Below are 21,973 nucleotides of genomic sequence, written 5' to 3'. Positions count from 1 at the left end.
GCATTGTACCCATCTCCTCACACAGTTTGACCTGGACTCTATCTGGACAACTATATTTGGCGTCCCAGCTTCCAGTGCTTCTGTGGTGGGCTCCATTCACAACATGTGTACTGAAGCAGCGTTCCTGCTACTGGCAATGCTGCGCAGCATGCTCAACCTGGTGAGTCTCCAAGCTTCCTGCTTTAGAAATATACACCCCAGGAGCAACTGCTGGCATTGGGATGATTTCTCCACTCGTCATTTGGTAGTTTATCAAAGGTTTTGTACTACAGCTGATGTAAAATTCTGAATGAAATGGGAAATTAGTGACAAACTGGTGCTCAAAGTGAAAAATAAAAGGTTAAAATGGTATTATGTTAAGATGAATTGGTTTCACTGCAGATACTAAGAAATGCAAGTTATTCTCATGACTACAGACCCTCAGACCACAGGAGCTGAAATTACTCTCTATCTAACCCACAGCCTTGGCAGTCAGAGGAGGAGGGTTCCTGGCTGAGAGAATATCCCATCACTCTCATGCAGTTTTTCCGTTACCTCTATCACAACATCCCAGATCTGGCACACATGTGGCACAGCCCGGACTTCCTGTGTACACTTGCTGCTACGGTTTTCCCCTTCAATATACGGCCTTACTCTGAGATGGTACACTATTGTTCTCTTTGTTTGTTATTCTAACTGGGAATTTGTCCTTTTGATGTTTCAGTCTCAGTTGAAGTTGGTTGTGTGATGAAAAACTGTCTCGTTTTCCTCAGGTGAGTGATTTGGATGATGAAGCAAGCTCACCCACAGAAGAGTTCAAAGCCTTTGTGACGGATACAGGAATGAACCGTAGCCAGTCAGAATACTGTAATGTAGGCAATAAAACCTACTTGACCAACCACCCAGCCAAGAAGTATGTCTTTGACTTCATGAGGGTCCTCATCATGGACAACCTGTGCATGACACCTGCCAGCAAACAGACGCCCATCATTGATCTTCTGCTAGAGGTGAGAACATCTTGAATGTCTACTTCATTAAGTTTCATTTGTGAGTGATGTTGCGTGAAGCTACAGAATCTCAGTCCCTTTCATCCTGGCTTTCTTTTCTAGCATCCTGCAGTGTTTTGCATGCAGCTTATTAGAAGCTAATGTGGGAGTGGACAGGAACGCTAACTTTGCTCTGTGTCCTCAGGCCTCACCAGAGCGCTCCACCAGGACCCAGCAGAAAGAGTTTCAGTCATACATCCTGGACAGTGTGATGGAGCAGCTTCTGGCAGCAGATGTTCTGCTGGGTTAGTTGCATCCCAATCATCAGATTTAGCTCAGGGAATTGATAAGTAATGTACCCAAAAATGAAAATGTTGTCATTAATTCAGTCTCATTTTCTTCCAAATTGTGTGTGTGTGTGTGTGTTTTTTTTTTTTTTTATGTCAATGTAGATCAGGCACAATATATGCAAAAACTTTCATGGCATGGTAAGACATGACCATATTTTAGTGGTTCTCAATGTTTTTGATCTAAATTTCCCTGATGTCCCTTAAACGTTTAGTTCAGCCAAATATAAAAATTATGTCATTTATAGCCTACCCTTATGTTGTTCCAGACCCGTAAGACCTCAGTTTATCTTTTAAGTGTTAAGTGTTGTTGTTTTTTTTGTATACCTTTAGCTCAATTGGTAGAGCATTGCGTTATCAAGCGCAAGGTTGGGGATTCGATTCCCCGGGAACACATGATGGGTAAAAAATGATAGCCTGAATGCACTGTAAGTCGCTTTGGATAAAAGCGCCTGTTAAATGCATACATTTTTAAAATGCATACATTTATTTATGATATTTTAGATTTAGTCCAAGAGCTCTCAGTCCCTCCTTTGAAACTGTGTGAACGGTCTACTATCCATGTCCAGAAAGGTCAGAAAAACATCATCAAAGCAGTCCATGTGATATCAGAGGGTCAGTTAGAATTTTTTGAAGCATTGAAAATACATTTTTGTCCAAAAATAGCAAAAACTACGATTTTATTCATCATTGTCTTCTCTTCCGTGTCTGCTGCGAGAGAGTTCAAAACAAAGCAGTTTGTCATATCTGGTTCGCAAACGAATCATTCGATGTAACCGGATCTTTTTGAACCAGTTCACCAAATCAAACTGAATCGTTTTAAACGATTCGCGTCTCCAATACGCATTAATCCACAAATTACTTTTTACTTTTTTAAACACTCCCTCTGAGTTCAAACAAACTAATATCCCAGAGTAATTCATTTACTCAAACAGTACACTGACTGAACTGCTGTGAAGAGAGAACTGAAGATGAACACTGAGCCGAGCCAGATAACGATAAAACTGACTGACTCGTTCACGAGTCAAGAACCGTTTCTGTCAGACGCGTCCGATACGTGAACCGAGGAGCTGATGATACTGCGCATGTGTGATTCAGCGTGAAGCAAACCAACACACAGAGCGTCTGAACCGAACTGATTCTTTTGGTGATTGATTCTGAACTGATTCTGTGCTAATGTTATGAGCCCAGGTAAACAGAAGGCTTGAATCAAGGGCAATCATCACAAATGACACCATTACATCGAGCGCAAAAGAACTGGTGAACTGTTTTCTTCAACCGGTTTATTGAATCGAATCGAACTGTCCGAAAGAAGTACTTGTGATCCGAAAACCGATGCAACCGGTACTTGACTCATGAACGAGGACTACTTTGATGATGTTTTTCTTACCTTTCTGGACATGGATAGTAGACCGTTCACACAGTTTCAATGGAGGGACTGAGAGCTCTCGGACTAAATCTAAAATATCTTAAACTGTGTTCCAAAGATTAACAGAGGTCTTACGGGTTTGGAACAACATGAGGGTAAGTTATTAATGACATAATTTAAAAATTTGGCTAAACTAACCCCTTAAAGTATGTTGATCAACAGAATGTTCAGAATATAAGCTAAAATTACAAATCTTTCATGTGTGTGGCTTTGTCCTCCAACAGGTGAAGAGGCATCATTGCCAATAACGACAGGAGGAAGTTACCAGATCCTGGTCAACAATGTGTTTTACTTCACACAGCGTGTGGTGGATAAGCTTTGGCAGGGCATGTTCAACAAAGAGTCCAAGCTCGTGGTGGATTTCATAGTTCAGCTGATCACCCAGGTGAGATCACGTCAGAGGTTCCCCACTTAAACGCCAATTATGCTTTCACACCACCTACATCAAAACAAGCACACTTGTCCCCAAAGTCATAGTGTCCCTGAATAATTAGGAAGTGGTCTTGCTATATATTGTTTTGAGTGTATATTTTCTAGTTTGTCATTTTAATCATGAACAGTGCGTAAAAATATAAAATATAAATGCTTAAATATATGCTACAAAATATTAGAATATAACTTTCTGACCATCACAGGAATAAATTTAATTGACCTAAATATATTATTTTAAATTGTAATAATATTTGACAGTTTTTACTTTGTTTTTAATCAAATAAAAGCAGCCTTGGAAATTATAAGAGACTTGAACTCAACCCAAGCTTTTGAATGGGAGTAATGTTAAAAATTTAAATGCAGTTAAAAGCAAATTATAAGCAATCATAGCAACCACAGTTATCTTTTTAAAATGGGATTTAAACAATCTCACACTAAACGTTTCACTAAATATTGCAAAAATTATTTAGCTAGCAAACATTAAACAAAGACCACAAGGACCCACAATGTAATTCAGTTATTAAGTATAAATTATTTTACTGTTATTATATTACACATTTCTGTTAGTTGTACAATTCTCTCTCTCTCTCTCTCTCTCTCTCTCTCTCTCTCTCTCTCTCTCTCTCTGACATTCCTCATGTGCAAGACTTATTTAGCATTACTATGTGACTTGCGTGACTGGTTGTTTCTCAACAAATCTCCCTATCTTTCTTTTTTTTTTTTTTTTGTCACACATCAGTCCAAACGGCGATCACAGGGTTTGTCTCTGGACTCAATCTACCATTGTCTGAACCGAACAATCCTCTACCAGCTCTCACGACCACACAAAACGGTCCCGCAACAGGTCACCCTGCTGGATTCACTACGTGTGTTGACGGTAAACCGAAACCTCGTGCTGGGTCCCGGCAACCATGACCAGGAGTTTGTGACTTGCCTGGCCCACTGCTTGATCAGCCTGCATACGGGGAGGTGAGAGAAACAGAGGTGGTATAATGCTTTCAAGCACTGCACATAAAAACAAGGGTTTATGAATTTAGAGTATCCAGATGTTGACGTTTGGTTTTAGGGTACAGGGATGGATAGAAAAGTCTTTTGAGATATGTTTTCCATTTGACATGCAGACTGATTCTAAAAAAAAAAAAGGTGTGAAATGAATGAATAGTTAAATACAAACACATTTAGATAGATGGGTAGATAGACATATGTGGAAATCAAAAATTCAGTTTTGATATATTTAAAGTAGTAAATTTACAAAATATATTCATGGAACATGATCTTTACTTAATGGCATAGAAGAAATGATTTTTGGCATAGAAGAAAAATCTATAATTTTGACCCAGACAATGTGTTGTTGGTTATTGCTATAAATATACCTGTGCTACTTATGACTGGTTCTATGGTCCAGGGTCACATTTATGAGGTGTGAAATACATTTACATGGATAGTTATTTTTGCGCTCTGAAATAAGTACATTTAGATGGATGCATAGACTACTGTATATGCGCAGTAAAAAATAAAATAAAATAAAAACATACATTTAGATGGAAAGATAGATGGGAATGGGTTTATGCAGTGAAAAATGAATAATTCCTGTTCACAGTCTCAGGATTGTTTGTGATTGTGCGCTTCTGCTGTTGTGAGTCACTGTGAGAGACATGAGGAGGAGGTTTATGTTGTCATGGCTCTGTATCCAGGCTGACTCAGAAGTTTGGCTTCAGAGAGACTGAGAAATGAGAGCGGCTCAGAGACCGTGAGCAGAATCACATTAGTGTGTAGTGCTGCTTCTCTGAGTCTCTGCGCTTTGCTGATACAGAAAGATCAATAACTTCAACTGATTTGATTTTCAGTGACTGATGTGCTGAAATTATAGTTCATTATTCTTGCTGTTTGTGTTCTAGCATTCAAGCTTATAATATTGACTGACTGGAGAATGTTCACATGGTGCAGCACAAATAAAGCACTGCCCAAAAATGTATGAGAATGGTGTGCTGTATCACTGTGTCACAGGTCAACGTCACTTTCATGTTCCCTTACAGTAGTGTGGAGGGGTTTGGTTTGGAGGCGGAGGCCAGAATGACCACCTGGCATGTCGCGGTTCCTTCTGAGAATGAGTCGGACAATGTCCAGAGCCAGGATGTTAGCGAAGGTTGTTCTTTTTCTCTTTTTATGACATCTTTGCAAGCAAGTGTGTGGTGTATTTAAGTATACAGTTTTAATATTTAAAGTGCTTCACAAACCCTCATAAAGACCATTATTACCATCAAACTTACTCTGTCCTTTTTGGTGTGTGTGTGTGTGTTTGTCAGGTCGTCAGTTGTTGCTCAAGGCAGTGAATCGTGTGTGGACAGAGCTCATGCACAGTAAGCGGCAAATGCTGGAGGACATTTTTAAAGTGTCTCTACCAGTCAATGATCGAGGACATGTGGACATTGCCACTGCTCGACCTGCTTTAGAGGAACCTGCTGCTAAAAGCTGGCAGAACCATCTGGGTGAGGAAAACATGCAGTCACAGCTTAAATTTTTACTTTATAAATACATCACATTCAGATTCTACCATAGAGTTAAATATTAGCAGCTTGTTGCTTTCACACTCTTTCCTGTATCTTTGTCACTCTGCTAATTTCTTCTTGTTAAATATTTTAGCAGTTTCCTTATACTCTCCTTTCTCTTACTGTGCTGCTGAACCTTCTCTGTTTTGCTTATAGTCCATGAGAAGAAATGCATCAGCAGGGGCGAGACCATTGCCCCGACGAATCAGTCCAAACTGTCTCGAGTCAGCAGTGGCTTTGGTCTGTCCAAACTTACTGGTTCCCGTCGCAGCAAGAAGGAAAGTGGAATGAACAAGAACAATCTTTCTGCACAGGTAACTGTCAAAATGCATCTATCTAGACCGATATCTATTTCTTAGGGTGTTCCACAGGGATCGATTCTTGGTCCGACCCCATTTTTGTTATACATGTTGCTTTTAGGGTCAATCTTTAGTCAATAAAATATAAATTATAATTTGTATGTTGATGATTTAAAACTGTACCTTTCTCTTGAGCTTGATGATTGTACATCATTTGCTAATTTTTTTTCTATGTGTTTGACTGAGGTAAAGGGATGATTGACAAATCAGTTCTTACATAAAATGAGGATAAGGCTGAGTTTATTATATTTGAGAATAGACCCCATGAGAAAGAAATGGTTGAAAGTTATAGTCTATTGTCATACAACATGCATGGAGACTTAACTAATACCAGAAAATGGGTCATATCACACCTGCTATGTCTTCATTGGTTACCTGTTAATTATAGAATCCAATAAAACCTTTTTAAAGGGAACTTAAAGGCTTTTGGCATTTGAGTGAGTCTGTTTAATGTGAGTGACTTTGTTGTACAATTTATGTTTGTGTTATGCTGTGTTAGTATCGTATGTTTGTAATGTTTACTTTTCACAGCTGATCTTATGGAAGTTTATTGTGACTGTCCACAGGAGACCTTTCAATGGATGTTCACGCACATTGCTGTGGTCCGGGACTTGGTAGCAATGCAGTACAAGGAGCATCAAGAGGTAACCCTTCAATTTCAAACATATGAAACTTTAAGAATTATAATAATTGCTGAAATCTTTTAAATTGAGGGATCACTAAATAATGTTTTCCAAGTTCTGTTCATAGTGGAATGACTTCTACGAAAATTATTTTGAGGCAAATATGCATTTGTTTTCTCACAGAGACAGCAGAATGCACTGAAATATGTGATGGATGAGTGGGCAGGGATTGAATATGAGCTGCTTCGTGAGAGGGGCCTCTGGGGGCCTCCTATTGGCTCCCACCTGGACAAGTTTCAGTTGGACATGACTGAGGGACCCTGCAGAATGAGGAAGAAGATGGTTCGGAACGACATGTTTTACATCCATTATCCCTATGTGCCTGATCCTGAACCCAACACAAGCACTCAGGTTGGTGTTCCTTTTTCTTGTAATTTTTCAGTTTAAAGGATGTTAAGTATTGTATATTAACAAATTCTGGCTTACCGAAATAGATAATAAACTTAATTAATAAAACATAATTTTCTTTAACCTTATTTTACCCCATTTACTGAAACAAGTCTATTGAATTTGCCTATAGTCTCATTGAAAATCAGCATGTGTGTAGCACTAATGGTTGATAATCTTCTCTCAATGGATCTTTTGTAAACTCTCGAACTTTAATTGCCAGCATTAGCCATATGATGTCAATGACTTCACATAAGAAGCCTGAAATGCAAACACAATGCATTTTTCCCTTTTCAGAATCAATCACAGGTGCCATTAATGGGCGCAATGGTTAACTTACCAGTCCAGGTACAAACTGAAGTGTGCCTAAACTACGGTCTTGCTTTTCCCACTTAAACATCTGCATTGCAGCATTAAGTGTAAAATAAATGTCCCAGACCTTCTGCATTTGTCTCGTCACATGATGAGGAGGCATATGTGGATTGACACATCCACAGAATGCTTAAAACGCTGTTTGGAGATCTTTTCTCTGCTGTCATTCCTGTTGTAAATATTTCATACACAAGGAGACCTCTAGAAAAATAGGTTTAGTACAGCTCCATCCCTCCCATTTGCTAATCCCTTGTTATCCATATTATAGAATGTGAAGTGGGACAATATTCAGACAAGAATGTTGCATGCTACTGTTATAACTCACTTATTATTGGTATTCATGTTGTAGGCACCAAACAGAACTGCAAAAATAAAGACCATTCCACATACTTTACACAGCTTCCATTGTTCAGCAAACAGATACAGTAGACATGCTCTAAACCCCCTTCATTGGTTGAGTCCAGTTGGCCGCTCAAACAAACAGACCACAGTTCTGTTTTCTGTTGCCAGTTGTTTGGAAATTATACATTTCACTTTCCTAGATGTAGATATATCTTTGTATATAGATATTTTAGTAGAAATTTTATATACAGCATGACCATGCAGGTTGTTTTTCTGTTTTCTTAAATGCTTAACATTTTCAGTGTGGGGTGAATATTAATTGTGTTTAGATATGAATTATAAACTATATGTGAGTTGTCAGCATGGGATTTTCTCAAGGAGTGATGAACACGTCTGTGCTGAGTCTAAACTGTGTTTGCATGCCTCTGACTGGTTTCCTCTAGCTGTCAATAGCTGTTTCCATCCAAAGATGCAATTTTTACTTATGCACAGAACTTGAATATTGCATAAAACCTGTAATATTGCATTAAACCTTGCGAATAAAGCACCATTTCCATCCAACGAGTCAAAGAGAACCAAAACGTCCCACTGGCACTGAATAACTCAAAAAAAAAAAAAAAAAAAAAAAAAAAACTAGGAAAAGCCACTGAATATAATAATTTTCATATGTAATAAATTACTTGCAATTTAGAGAGAGAGAGCAGAGGTAACACAATATATGTGGACATTGCTTTTAGAGGTAGATGTCTGCTGTTTGGGAACACAGTCATGTAAGACTGTAATTATACATAATACTTTGATGATAGACTTTCATGAACATTCAAAACAAAATATAGAAGTTGTGAGCGAGATCGGTCGCTGGTTAGTCAAGTTATCCAGTCTCATAGTCACATGACTTTTTCAGTGCGCATTGTGGAATTTATTCAGTAAATGTATTACCATCACAGTTTATGCAAATGTTTTCTTATTGGATAAAAAGTTGGTCTTACTCAGTGCATTTTTTATGCACATTTTTAGAATTTATGCGCATCATGGCGTTTCCATGCAGCATTTATTTTATGCGATAATCCAAAATGTGCATAAATATAAGTGGATGGAAACATAGCTATTGACTTCCAAGATTGTATTCTTAATAAAGTCATTTTCATCATGACTAATATAAAGAAGAGTTAACGAGGACTTAATTAAACTTCAATCCTTCCAGAAACCAGCGCGTTACAGACGAGCGATAAGCTATGACAGTAAGGAGTATTACATGCGGCTGCTGTCAGGGAACCCGGGGATGTATCAGCACTCCATAGAGCAGAACACAGAGGGAGAGACCACACAGCAGGAGCCTGAACATGGAGAGGACACCATCGCAAGGGTCAAAGGTCATTTTAACAATAAATGTTCTGCATTACTTGATACAGTGAAACTACTAAAACTACTACTACTATTATTAAAACAGTGATTTTTTTCTCTCCCTTTTTCAAAAATGAACTACTAGTAACTAGAAATGAACTTTAGACTAGAAATGGACAAAACTGGCTTCTGAATGATCTCACTCTTTATCGGTTTTAACTAATAAACATGTGATTATGGATTTAACTCAGTGTGCCGTGTTGTGTTTTAGGTCTGGTTAAGGCCCCTTTAAAGCGGTCCCGCTCTACAGCGGATGGAGCTGATGAGGACAGTCAAGACCAGCTGCAGGAGTTGCTGGAGTCAGGAGCTATGGACGAGGAGCAGAAAACTGACAACACCACGCTGCTCCGCCTGCTGGAGGAGGGAGAGAAGGTCTGCAGCACACCACGGGCACATCCTCGTCACACTGTTTAACAACTGCAGCTGCTTTTACTGCCAGCCACTGTTGTCAACGCAACAATCAGGCTTTGGAAACTTGGGTGAAAGCTTTCTAATCTGAAGCTTTATATTGATCACTACTGTTCTAAAAGCACATTATCCTCGATCAGTATGAGGGAAATAATTAGTCATATCTGTCTGGTTGGATGATCAGGTTTATTTTGCTTTTTGAATTTGAACTAACTGATATAAAACGTACTGAGAATGTTTGCTGTGTGTGTTGGGATAGATCCAGCACATGTACCGCTGTGCTCGAGTTCAAGGTCTGGACACCAGTGAAGGGCTGCTCCTATTTGGGAAAGAACATTTCTATGTGATTGACGGCTTCACCATGACAGTCACCAGAGAGATTAGAGACATCGAGACACTCCCTGCAAAGTAAGAATTTATATTCTGGATTCTGCCCTTCAAAAAAAATTTGAAAGACTTATTTCTAGCAGATCATCTGGTATCTGTCTTTCTCTCTGCCTTTTGTTCTGTCATTCTATTGTTCTCCATCATTTTATCGGTCATACATTCTATCTACCATTTAGCTATTCTATATATCTTTCTACCATTTGTTTGATCTATCTGTCATTCTTTTGTTCAATCTACAATTCATTCTATTATTCTTTTTCTATATCTTATAATTGTGACACATCTTTTAACTTAAAAAAAAAAAAAAAAAATATATATATATATATATATATATATATATATATATATATATATATATATATATATATAAAGAAACTGTTCAGAAACTGAAACTGAAACTGAAAATTCATTGTGTATAATATATTGATGATAATTGGCTTTATAATGCAAGTCATTTTGCTGAGACCCCCCTGGTTGAGAACTGTTTTAGTGGTTGCACTGGGTCTATACGCTGCTTGTTTTTGTGACATTTGCAGTATGCATGAGCCTATCATCCCCCGAGGGGCCCGGCAGAGCAAGAGCCAGCTGAAAAGAACCTGTAGCATCTTCGCTTATGAAGACATCAGAGAGGTGCACAAACGTCGCTACTTGCTTCAGGTATGCAAACAAACCGCTTGGCTCGATTCTTTGATGGACCCAGATAACACACTGGGCAGCTTTCATGTTAATGGCAATATTGAAGTTATGCTTTGTTGTCTTCATCACAGCCCATGGCAGTAGAAGTGTTTTCCGGAGATGGAAGAAATTATTTGTTGGCTTTCCAAAAAGGAGTCCGGAACAAAGTGTATCAAAGGTATTGTAAACCCTGATGCCTTTTAAGGCTGCATCCCACTCACTGGCACAAAACAGCTCTGTTTTGCTTGTGGATGTCACACTTTCTGACAGTTTTAGATGAAATCTTGTTCTCTTCTGTTAAATGTTGTCACACTCTGCAATTAAGAATTGAAAAGGGTGACAATCTAAATCAATTCCTCAGACATTTTCTCAGATACTGCCATGCACTGCAGCTCCCCATTTAGGCAGCAAGTCATAGTGAAATTTGACTATATTAGAACAGGAGTACCACACATTCATACACAGACTTTATGAGTTTCTTTCGTTGAACACACAAGATTTTTCATAATATCATAACATAAGAAATTAACTCATACAATCATTTGAATGCATTCTTGCTTAAAAAAAAAAGAAAAAAAAAGTTTTTTAATAGTAATTTAATTGAAGAACCTCAGAAAAATACTTGGTTACACACAGCCAAATAATGTTTTCTAGGTTCCTGGCCGTCGTTCCTTCACTAGCCGACAGCTCAGAATCTGTCTCTGGGCAACGTCCCAACACCAGTGTGGAACAAGGGTATGTTACCCTCACATCACAAGATTACGAAGTGAATTTAGAGTTTATTTACCAAATGTATTCAAATAAACATGTTTCTTGGTAAATAGGTCGGGTCTTCTCAGTACACTGGTCGGCGAGAAGTCAGTGACCCAAAGATGGGAGGTGCGGTATCGTCACTTTAATGTTTTTGTCGGTTTGTTATGTTCTCTTGTTCAGTGTTGCTTATGAAAGACTCTTTTATTTACAGAGAGGTGAAATCAGTAATTTCCAGTATTTGATGCATCTCAACACACTGGCTGGCAGGTCATATAATGACCTGATGCAGTATCCCGTCTTTCCGTGGATCCTGGCCGACTTTGACTCTGAGGTACAAACTTGTTTTTGATCGTTCCTTGTAATATGTTCTAAAGCACAAAATGTTGAGAACTGCAGTGTTTCAAAAGGCAGGTCTTCAGTCAGCAGATGTCATTCTGTTTGGGGAGTTAGTAACAGTTAAGTGTCGTTTCTTTTCCAAGGTAAAAATCTTGATTTATTCCACAGGAACTGGACCTCAACAATCCAAAGACATTCCGAAACTTATCCAAACCCATGGGAGCTCAGACAGATGACAGACTGATCCAGTACAAGAAAAGATTCAAAGACTGGGAGGATCCTAGTGGTGGGTTAGAGACCCCTGTCGGTGATCTGTTAGCATGTGCGTGTTAAGCTGAGACTTTTTAAACCTGTTTTTGTTTCTTCCCAGGCGAGACTCCAGCGTATCATTATGGCACTCATTACTCCTCTGCAATGATTGTGGCCTCATATCTGGTCAGAATGGAGCCTTTCACACAAATCTTTCTCAGGCTTCAGGTTAGTCATACATGGCCTGCTCTTTTCTTCATTTGTTGTTTTCTTCTCTTCACTCAGTGTTTTGCTTGTTGTTTAAAGTTGTTCTTACCTACCACAAACCTTCATGTTGCTAGAACTGGGCAGTCTTATCATTGTTCTTTTATTCTTCAACATCCATTTTTATGCTGTTGGAAATATATTTTGCACTGAATGTTACTAAATAAATTATCTACAGTCAAAACCAAACGAACAAACAAAAGTGGAAGAGCAGACTGGAGACCAGCTGTCTTCACAATAAGCATAGCATCTTCCGCAACCTCGCAAATATTTACAGTGTTTTTTCCCCCAACCAAAGCTACTGTTTCCAAGCATTCGCACCTAAGTAAAAGTCGCATCAGTCCAAAAATACGTTGTGACGAGGAAAAAAACATATATAAGTCACACTGGACTTTAAGTTGCATTTATTTAGAACCAAGCACCAAGAGAAAACATTACCGTTTACAGCCACGAGAGGGCGCTCTGTGTTTTCAGTGGTAGACTACAGGAGCACTGAGCAACATAGAGCGCCCTCTCGTGGCTGTAGACGGTAATGTTTTCTCTTGGTTCTCTTGGGGGGGGTAAAAATCTGTACCTTTATATCTGTGGTGTAGACGTTTCTTTTCTCATATAATCAAGAACAATTATTAAAACTTTATAGTTATCATCCCTAGTGCGAACAGCTGATCTAGCTGTTGGTTATATGTGAGTTTCATTCTGTGTTTTTAGGGAGGACATTTTGATCTGGCCGACCGAATGTTTCACAGCGTACGAGAGGCTTGGCACTCCGCTTCCAAACACAACATGGCTGATGTGAAGGAACTCATTCCGGAGTTCTTCTACCTTCCTGAGTTCCTGCTCAATTCCAACAACTTTGATCTTGGTAAGGATGAGATTGACAGCTAGCCTGATCTGTACACTACATACAGTCTCTCTCTCTCTCTTTTTTTCATGAGCGTGTTATTTGATTGGTGTTTTCTAAAGGGAGTAAACAGAATGGCACCAAGCTTGGAGATGTGCTTCTGCCTCCGTGGGCAAAAGGAGACCCGAGAGAGTTCATCAGGGTTCACAGAGAGGTAAATTACATCCAAATACATCATCCCCTGACAAAGCCGGCAGTCAGAAAGAGGCTCTGTGTGTTATTGTTTCATCGTGGTTAATGTCAGAGAATAACCTTTTAAGAACTGTGTGTGTTTTTTTCAGGCATTGGAGTGTGACTATGTCAGCGCCCATCTGCACGAATGGATCGACCTGATCTTTGGTTACAAGCAGCAGGGTCCTCCAGCGGTGGAAGCGGTCAATGTCTTCCACCATCTCTTCTATGAAGGCCAGGTGGACATCTACAACATTAATGACCCACTTAAAGAAACAGCTACCATTGGGTTCATCAACAACTTTGGCCAGATCCCAAAACAGGTTTGAAGCTTCATCACTGAAAATGTCATGAACTACAGTACATCAGTGGTCACCTGTGCATACTTGAGGAAAACTGACCTTATATTTCTACAAAAAAATCACCTTGACACCAACTGGTTAAAATCATTGAAAGGAAATTTGTTTCTGAAAAGATCTCTAGCTTAGTATACTTGCAGATGCCTTTTGTTTTGTTCTTTTGTATTTAACGCAATTTAGTTTAGTATCCAGTTTAACCTCTGTGTTTCTGTTCTTTTAGCTTTTTAAGAAGCCCCATCCTCCAAAGCGAGTGCGCAGTAAGTCAAACGGAGGAGAGGTACCTGGTGTACCTGTTACGCTCAACTCCAGCTTAGACAAAATCTTCTTTCATCATCTGGACAACTTGCGGCCCTCTCTCACCCCTGTCAAAGGTAATGCAAATTTGATGGTGGGATACAGTGACATTACATGCTCTGTGATGATCACAGAACTCAATCAATGTCAGATCAACAATTTATTCATGGATACGTTTTTGTCAGAATGTGTTTGTTCAGGAATAATTTGTGTAAAATATTGCTAGCATCTCTGAGCACATTTGAATGAGCTCTGTGTGTGTGTTGTGTGTTTTACAGAGCTGAAGGAGCCAGTGGGGCAGATAGTGTGCACTGACAAGGGTGTTCTGGCTGTTGAGCAGAACAAGGTGTTGGTTCCTCCTGCCTGGAATAAAACCTTCGCCTGGGGCTACGCAGACCTCAGCTGCCGCCTCTCCAACTATGAGTCTGACAAGGTCATTCGCAACATACAAGTTCTTCTGTTTGCTCATGTTTTCAGCATCTGCTGTGAACGCCTGTCAGATCCTGAAATGCATTTGGAAAAAGAGCATTTGCAAAACTTTTTGCATATTTATAAGTACACTACAATTGAAAAGTTTGGGGTCTGTAATTGTTTATCTAAAAAAAAAATATATATATATATAATATTCACCAAGGCTGCATTTATTTTAATGGAGAATACAGTAAAATATTGTGAAATATTATTAGATTTTAGATTCACTTTCTATTTTAACATGTTTTAAATTGTTACTTATGGCTGTGATGGCAAAGCTTAATTTTTAGCAGCCATTACTCTAGTCTACTGTGTGTCACAGTTGAAATCATTCATATCCTTCAGTAACCATTCTATGTTGATTTGGTACTTAAGAAGTGTTTTGTATTATTGTCATAGATATGTTGAAAACAGGTGTTGTGGAAACCTTGAAATGTTTTTGAAATGTTATTCACTAAGTCACAGCAAAGTTTAGGCTTATGTTTTTGGTTTATTCTGTGTATTTCATTTTCTGATGTTCATGTGTTGCGTTTGTCTCATAGGCGGTTGTAGTATATGAGTGCCTGTCTGAGTGGGGGCAGATCCTGTGTGCTATCTGCCCCAATCCCAAACTGGTCATTACTGGAGGATTAAGCACTGCTATCTGTGTATGGGAGACCGGGACTTCCAAAGAAAAAGCCAAGAGCCTCACACTCAAACAGGTGTGTTTTATATTTATTTTAATGCTGCTTGTTTGATTGATTTTGATTGACTTGTTTGCTACAGCTACTTGCTCTTTATAAATGAATCTTTATGTATGTTTATGTTTCCAGGCTCTTCTGGGCCACACAGATGCAGTTACATGTCTCACAGCGTCATCAGCTTACCACATCATTGTGAGTGGCTCTCGGGACCGTACGTGCATCATTTGGGACCTGAATAAACTGTCTTTCGTCACCCAGCTGAGGGGCCATCGGGCTCCGGTCTCAGCGCTCTGCATCAATGAGCTTACTGTGAGTCAACAATAACGTAGACCGAATTACCTGAGTGACAAGTGTTGTGTTTAAACTACATTGTTTTCCTTTTAGCTACTTAATAAGCACTCTTGTATGCATTGTATGGTCTTTGCATTTGTATGTTTCATTAGGGTAATAAAATAATGTATTAATAATTTAATATTGAAAATGTAAAATATCTATACATATAAAAATAATTTGTTGTGGTTATTGTTATTACTAATATAATCTTTTATTACTTCCAGAAAACTATGTAGTAAATTTCTTAGCATTTTTATAGTTTATTGGGGCAATAAAAATATAACATTTTATATTCTTCAGAAAATATATTATTATTATTAGTGCTGTTACAACAATTAATCGCATCCAAAATATAAGTTTTTGTTTAGATAATATATGATTATTTACTGTGTATATTATTATTTGTATATAAATACACATGCATACAGTATATATTTTCATAAATATATATATATATTTATATTCTTCTATTATATTTAAAAATATTTAATATATAAACATAACATATTTTTCTTGTTTAGGCCTATATACAGTACATGCATGTGTTTGTATTTATATATACATAATAAATAAACAAAGTATGTGCACATATTATGTAAACAGAAATATTTTGGATGTGATTAATCGTTTGAAAGCACTAATTATTATTAGAATGCAGGATTAAAAATTTTGGTATGAAGTTAATTTGATCCGTTCATCAAGCTCTTTGGAAACAGTAGTATACTTTACATTTTAAAAATGTGCTTGCCGTTGAAAATTTCTATTTAAGTGAGACCATTACTACTTTGGAAAAGAAAGAGCCTCCTGGTTTAAATTCTTGCCTTTGAATCCTCATAATAAATTGATGCCTCAAAATAAAACCGAAGTGTTCTATGAATTGGATAAGACCCTGTGTGTCTGTATGTAGGGTGATATAGTGTCCTGTGCTGGCACCTACATCCATGTGTGGAGCATCAATGGAAGCCCCATCGCCAGCGCCAACACTTTCACCGGCCGGAGCCAACAAATCCTCTGCTGCTGCATCTCAGAGATGAATGAGTGGGACACACAGAATGTTATCGTTACGGGACACTCCGACGGTGTTGTCAGGGTAATGGTCTTCTCCTTCGTTTACTTTCTTTCTTTTCAACCTATGTCTTTTAAAGTGTCAACAAATAACGGTTCTTGACAAATGGCTTTATCTTGTAGTTCTGGAGAATTGAGTTCCTCCAAGTCCCAGAAACCCCTGCTCCAGAGCCTGTAGAGCCCCCAGATGTGCCAGACTGCTGTGGAGAGATTGGTAAAACATCCCTCCATCACACCTTTTTCATGACTTTGGAAAGATGAAATGAAAATATTAAATAAAGCAACTAATGAATAACATTTTGATCAATTTTGACTCTGCATTACCGCAATTTCTTCTGAGTTTTAGATGATCTTTTCAGATTAAATAACCTCAAGTCTTGTTCTTCCAGAGGGTCGTGATGCTCCAGAGGATGACAGCAGTGAGTCTGAAGGAGAGGAAACAAGCCTCGTTCAGGACCCTAAACCTCGGACCTCAAACAGCCAGCCCAGCAGCACGGTCCACAGACCCAAACCTCGCACCAGAGCCTCCTGGTCGGTGGACAGCAGCTCTGACGACTCCCGCCGCTGGTCGGACACACTCAGTATTGACGAGAAGGAAGGCTTTGTTTTTGTAAACTACTCAGAGGGCCAGATTAGAGCGGGAATTCCCTCACAGCCACATTTACAACCGCACTCAGCCCCCTCACATGGGCCAGTACCACAGCCTCTTCAGCCCAGTACTATGGAGGCTCGGTCGTACAACAAGCTCAAACCAGGTGCAGTAGATTAAAACAAGTGTTTTTTTTGTGTGTGTGTGGATATTTGTATGTAATTCTAATTTAATTTAATTCTATTTATTCTAATCTATTCTACTGATTGAGTTGATTTACTGATACATTTTTTATTTTTATTTTTTATTTTTTTTATTTTTTTTTAAACAGCCTCATGGGCAGAACAAATGAAAAAGTGTGGTTGCTCTTTGGGCGACTCGAGTTTGAGTCCTGGCTTAGGAACCTTTTTCAGTTCTGTCCCCCTCTCTCTTATATTTCACTTCCTGTCAGATTCTGTGCTGTTCTGTCTCAGTAAAAGTGAAATTGCCAAAACAAATCTATAAAATTGCATTAATTGATTAAAATTGAAAAAAGGTGATATAAAAGTAAATAGGTATTAAATAAGCTAAATAATAACATTTTGATCAATTTGATACATTTACTTATTTAATCAATCATTTAAATTGTCAATGAAATTGTATTAATTTAATACATTTTCACTACAAATTATATGATCAGAATCACAAATTACATGAAAAGTTAGGATGTAACCCCAACCGAGAGCTTTGAATTTTATCAAAGTGTACTGTATTTCTAATTCCCAGATTTCAGAAGTGTGGCTTTTAAGTTTCGCATTTGCGTTTTCATTCAAGTGCTGTTCTCTTGTGTTTTTGCTTTAATGTGAGCAACTGGCATGTTCTTCACCGTTAGCTTTGTCTCTTGAACAGGCTACAGATGGGAGAGACAGCTGGTGTTCCGGAGCAAACTCACCATGCACACAGCGTTTGACCGCAAGGACAACGCTCATCCTGCGGAAATCACCTCGCTTGCCATTTCAAAGTAGGTGCTCTGTGTTTGTGGTGGAATGAGGATAAAAGAGAAGCTGGTTTCTTAATGTGGTTTACCATTAATATGCTAGTGCTTGCTCAAATATCTCAAATAAATTGTCTTTAAACAAGACTGTTGTTAACCAGCTGTTGTCGTGTACTCAGAGACCACAGTAAGATCCTGGTAGGTGACAGCCGTGGCCGGGTGTTTAGCTGGTCTGTCAGTGATCAGCCCGGGCGCTCTACCGCAGATCACTGGGTGAAGGACGAGCAGGTGGACAGCTGCTCTGGATGCACAGTGCGATTCTCCCTCACAGAGAGGCGCCACCACTGCAGAAACTGTGGCCAGGTCTTCTGCCAGAAGTAAGTCAGATTTGCAATAATATTTATAATATGTGAACTAAATACCTTTTAAGTGTTATTTGTTTTGTCTGCAACTATTTTTTTGTTTTTGTTTGTTGCTTCTTTTCTTGTATTGTTTTGGCTTTTAGTTTTCTCTTCTTTTGTTTTATTATGTTTTTGTGTTTTTGTTTTCTGTTTTGGTCTTTTATATGCTTGCTTTTGTTTTGTTTGTTTATATAAACCAGTTGAGGAGTTTTTTGTTTTGTGGTTTTTGATGGTTTTTTTTTGTGTAAGTAATCTGTTGCATAATCTTTAAATTATTTTTGTATTTTTGTGGTTTATTTTCTAAATGAATTGGATAAAGAACACAGCAAGTTTTGTTGTTGTTTTTATTTTTAATTTTTTTGAGTAATTTAGAAATTTTTTGTCTTTTAGAATCTCTTGAAAGGGTTTTAAAATTTGTTGCATGTTCCCGCAGGTGTAGTCGCTTCCAGTCAGAGATCAAGCGGCTGAAAATCTCCTCTCCTGTGCGTGTGTGTCAGAACTGTTACTACAACCTGCAGCATGAGCGGGGCTCTGAAGAAAGCCCGAGAAACTAGTTCACTCTCACCCCACATCACATGCCGTAAATCCAAACTTCCCTCAAAAAAAAAAAAAAACCTTTCACTGCTCCCCATTCAAAATCTCATTGGTCAATATCAAAAATGGCTTTACTAATGCTGATAATTTCATACACTGCAGAAGTGTGATCATTCAAAAGAGACTATTGTTAGTTTACTTTTCCATTCATGCATTTTCTTTTGCAGTATGCTCCGTCATCTCATTGGTATCATCCACAAAGTCGGCATTACGTTTAGATATTAGAAAAAGCAATGCATTTAAAACACTTCCTGATGAAACGAGATGACACTTGTTTATATTGTAAATACTTACAATGGCATTTTTAACTAGAAACAGTGAAACAAAAAGTCATTATTAAGAGATAAAAGAAGAAATCCAAACACAATACATTGCTTGTAATATAGTATTACAGTATGTTAAAAATCACTCTTGGCTTTAAAAGAACAAAACTACGAGTGTGTGTAGTCGATGTCACAAGTCACAGCCTCCCTGCGGGAATAATTTTAGGGACTATGAATGTTGATAAATGTTTGTAGGTTGACATTACTAGCTTGTCTAGTTATGCAAATGCTTAATTATGTTTATTTTATAAATTCTGTTGTGTTGCCCACAGTATCAGCCAATTGCCATTTCCATTTAAAATTTGTTGCCAACCTGCCTTGATATGCAACTATTATCTTTTTTTAACAGTTGTGTAGGTCAATGAAAGTATGTAAATCTTGAATTTAGATTAATGACCACTTGAAATATTTTTTTTAAATGACCAGATTCATTCAACCTTTAAATGATTCCACCACATTTGTTATGCGACAGAAATGTTTCTTTTCTGCTTATTCCATATTGGATGTTTCACGTCTGTACATTTTGCATTAGTGTGGGACTTCTCTGACTAATTCTTTATCGGTTATTAACTAATATGAATTAGACGACTTACATGTTACTCTCTGACACTAGCTTAAAAATTATGGTTTTGTTTTTAGTAAAAACGTGCATTTATTCTTATTCTTAAAAAAATAAAAGGAAATCACTATTTTAACCGTTTGCAATGTTGCACTAGTGTAAATGTCTGTAGATTAGGAAAGCAATAGTACCTGATGTTTTCACTCCACAAACTTTTCATGAAAGGCTGTAGCTTGAATGATATCATGTGTAAAGAAAAAGGGATTTAACCATTTTGATGAACTGGAAGCCTAGTTTCTCCTTACCTTAGACAAAACAATGAAAGAGAAAGGTGTTTTTTTTTGATACTGTGGGCAATAACTTATCAAAAGTGCTGCTTTGATTAATAGAGAGAATTTCTTTTTCTTTCTTTAAGCGGTCTGACACTTGCAACTTTAAAAAGATTTTTAAAAAGATTTTTTTTTTAAAAATTTACCATTGCAGTTGTTTTATTCACTGTTGTATGATTTCCGTACAGCTTAATATGCACTCCTTATAGGTGAATTATTCTCTATTAATGTACTGTAATTCAGCGTGCAATCATAACATCATAAAGCTGTTGGGATTTTGCTGTCGACAAGCAGCTCAAAGATCAAATGGCTATATCAATCTGAAATTTATTTTTGCACCTTGACATGTAGAAAAGACAAAGAAATGGAGTAATCCCTGTTTTATCAGATGCATTTTTATGTTGTGGGGTATTATTTTGAAAGGGTGCATTTCTTTACAGTAAGATGAACTGTACAAAGTATTTATGCAATTGTTTTCTTTTTTATGATTTTTCAGCAAGTTTGGTTACTTGTTGCATGTCTAACACAGCTGACGTTCTGGGTCAGTGTATTGTACGGCATTATGTTTTATCTGTTTTCTCTTTCTTTGGCTCATTTTTATGGCATTATCTAACGAGTCGATCCTGAAGGTTTTTTTGTACAGCTTTAGGTGGATATACAGAGTGTCCCACGACTCTTTGGTTGACTTTTTGTACTCTAATGTATGGATGTTGCGGACTGATCCCGGAACTGATGAAATACACATGGATTGTCCCTGTTTGGTGGTCTTGTGATAGACTGCATTACTACAGTATCTAGTGTGCAAAACTGTGGTAGCTGAATGTTCATTGTATATTTGTGTTGAAAAACAATTACATGAACCCCTCCCCCATAAATAACCCCTATATTGTACCTGTTATTATGACGCAATAGATGGTACTCCATACTTTTTAATTTAATTTGAATTAAATACTTGCTGTTTACCACCACCATTGTCCTCAGCCAAGTTCTTTCCATGATTTATTGCAATGCAGTGCAAAAATATATAATCTAGGAACTTGGTTATAATAGGAGATCTTTGGGAAATATATGAAACTACAGGATGCATATGATTTCATACTTTTGATATTGATTGAACTGCATCAAAGCAGTTAAATACATTGTGTTTAATCAATGCTTAAATCAGACGGTGTTGATTGTGCTGGAACCTAACATGCTTGTCCTGATCACTTAAGAGCAGAAAAAGCCCAGAAGTAAGTCTGATGAAAGCACTGAGGTGTTTGATGACTAGTTTCTAGGAACACTGCTGAACGCTCATTTGTCTGAGAATTGATCCTATCTAGTGGAACATGAATCCTTCAGACTTCTTGCAACATGCATGGCGTCCAAGTAACCCACTCGCCTTCTTGAGAAAGCAAGTTACAGACACTGTTGCAATCTGAGTGACATGCCAAAACCACACATTTGTTTGCTAGCAATTTATATCCTTTAATAATATAAAGTTAACAAACATGCTTAGGACACAGAAATTACTAAGATTAGTGATGTCAAATGATTCATCGTGATTAATGGCATCCAAAATTAACGTTTTTGTTTACATAAAATATA

General features: G+C 37.8%; 1 protein-coding gene across 2 annotated transcripts in view; it reads left to right on the top strand.

The window, feature by feature from the left end:
- LOC113049130 (WD repeat and FYVE domain-containing protein 3-like) overlaps window positions 1-21,354 on the top strand; it is a 65,588-nt gene extending 44,234 nt beyond the window's left edge. Inside the window, exons 32-67 of one of the 2 annotated variants that reach the window (XM_026211188.1) lie at window positions 26-160; window positions 463-642; window positions 753-986; window positions 1,171-1,270; window positions 1,418-1,453; window positions 2,966-3,126; window positions 3,913-4,142; window positions 5,210-5,319; window positions 5,480-5,662; window positions 5,879-6,036; window positions 6,648-6,725; window positions 6,888-7,115; window positions 7,449-7,499; window positions 9,070-9,238; window positions 9,481-9,641; window positions 9,937-10,085; window positions 10,601-10,721; window positions 10,832-10,917; window positions 11,394-11,474; window positions 11,564-11,618; window positions 11,704-11,823; window positions 11,997-12,114; window positions 12,199-12,305; window positions 13,050-13,203; window positions 13,305-13,396; window positions 13,524-13,736; window positions 13,993-14,143; window positions 14,345-14,499; window positions 15,080-15,238; window positions 15,350-15,529; window positions 16,461-16,643; window positions 16,742-16,832; window positions 17,008-17,373; window positions 18,096-18,207; window positions 18,360-18,557; window positions 19,015-21,354. In XM_026211188.1, coding sequence (XP_026066973.1) covers window positions 26-160; window positions 463-642; window positions 753-986; window positions 1,171-1,270; window positions 1,418-1,453; window positions 2,966-3,126; window positions 3,913-4,142; window positions 5,210-5,319; window positions 5,480-5,662; window positions 5,879-6,036; window positions 6,648-6,725; window positions 6,888-7,115; window positions 7,449-7,499; window positions 9,070-9,238; window positions 9,481-9,641; window positions 9,937-10,085; window positions 10,601-10,721; window positions 10,832-10,917; window positions 11,394-11,474; window positions 11,564-11,618; window positions 11,704-11,823; window positions 11,997-12,114; window positions 12,199-12,305; window positions 13,050-13,203; window positions 13,305-13,396; window positions 13,524-13,736; window positions 13,993-14,143; window positions 14,345-14,499; window positions 15,080-15,238; window positions 15,350-15,529; window positions 16,461-16,643; window positions 16,742-16,832; window positions 17,008-17,373; window positions 18,096-18,207; window positions 18,360-18,557; window positions 19,015-19,135 — 5,226 coding nt within the window. In that variant the 3' untranslated portion in view covers window positions 19,136-21,354. The remainder of the gene's footprint in view (window positions 1-25; window positions 161-462; window positions 643-752; window positions 987-1,170; window positions 1,271-1,417; window positions 1,454-2,965; window positions 3,127-3,912; window positions 4,143-5,209; window positions 5,320-5,479; window positions 5,663-5,878; window positions 6,037-6,647; window positions 6,726-6,887; window positions 7,116-7,448; window positions 7,500-9,069; window positions 9,239-9,480; window positions 9,642-9,936; window positions 10,086-10,600; window positions 10,722-10,831; window positions 10,918-11,393; window positions 11,475-11,563; window positions 11,619-11,703; window positions 11,824-11,996; window positions 12,115-12,198; window positions 12,306-13,049; window positions 13,204-13,304; window positions 13,397-13,523; window positions 13,737-13,992; window positions 14,144-14,344; window positions 14,500-15,079; window positions 15,239-15,349; window positions 15,530-16,460; window positions 16,644-16,741; window positions 16,833-17,007; window positions 17,374-18,095; window positions 18,208-18,359; window positions 18,558-19,014) is intronic. The other variant, XM_026211189.1, reaches the window with a different exon arrangement.
- The last annotated feature ends 619 nt before the right edge of the window (window positions 21,355-21,973 follow it).

The sequence above is a fragment of the Carassius auratus genome, chromosome 30, assembly GCF_003368295.1.
Source record: "Carassius auratus strain Wakin chromosome 30, ASM336829v1, whole genome shotgun sequence".
Classification (NCBI taxonomy): Eukaryota; Metazoa; Chordata; class Actinopteri; order Cypriniformes; family Cyprinidae; genus Carassius; species Carassius auratus.
This window is presented reverse-complemented; position numbering and strand designations above follow the sequence as displayed.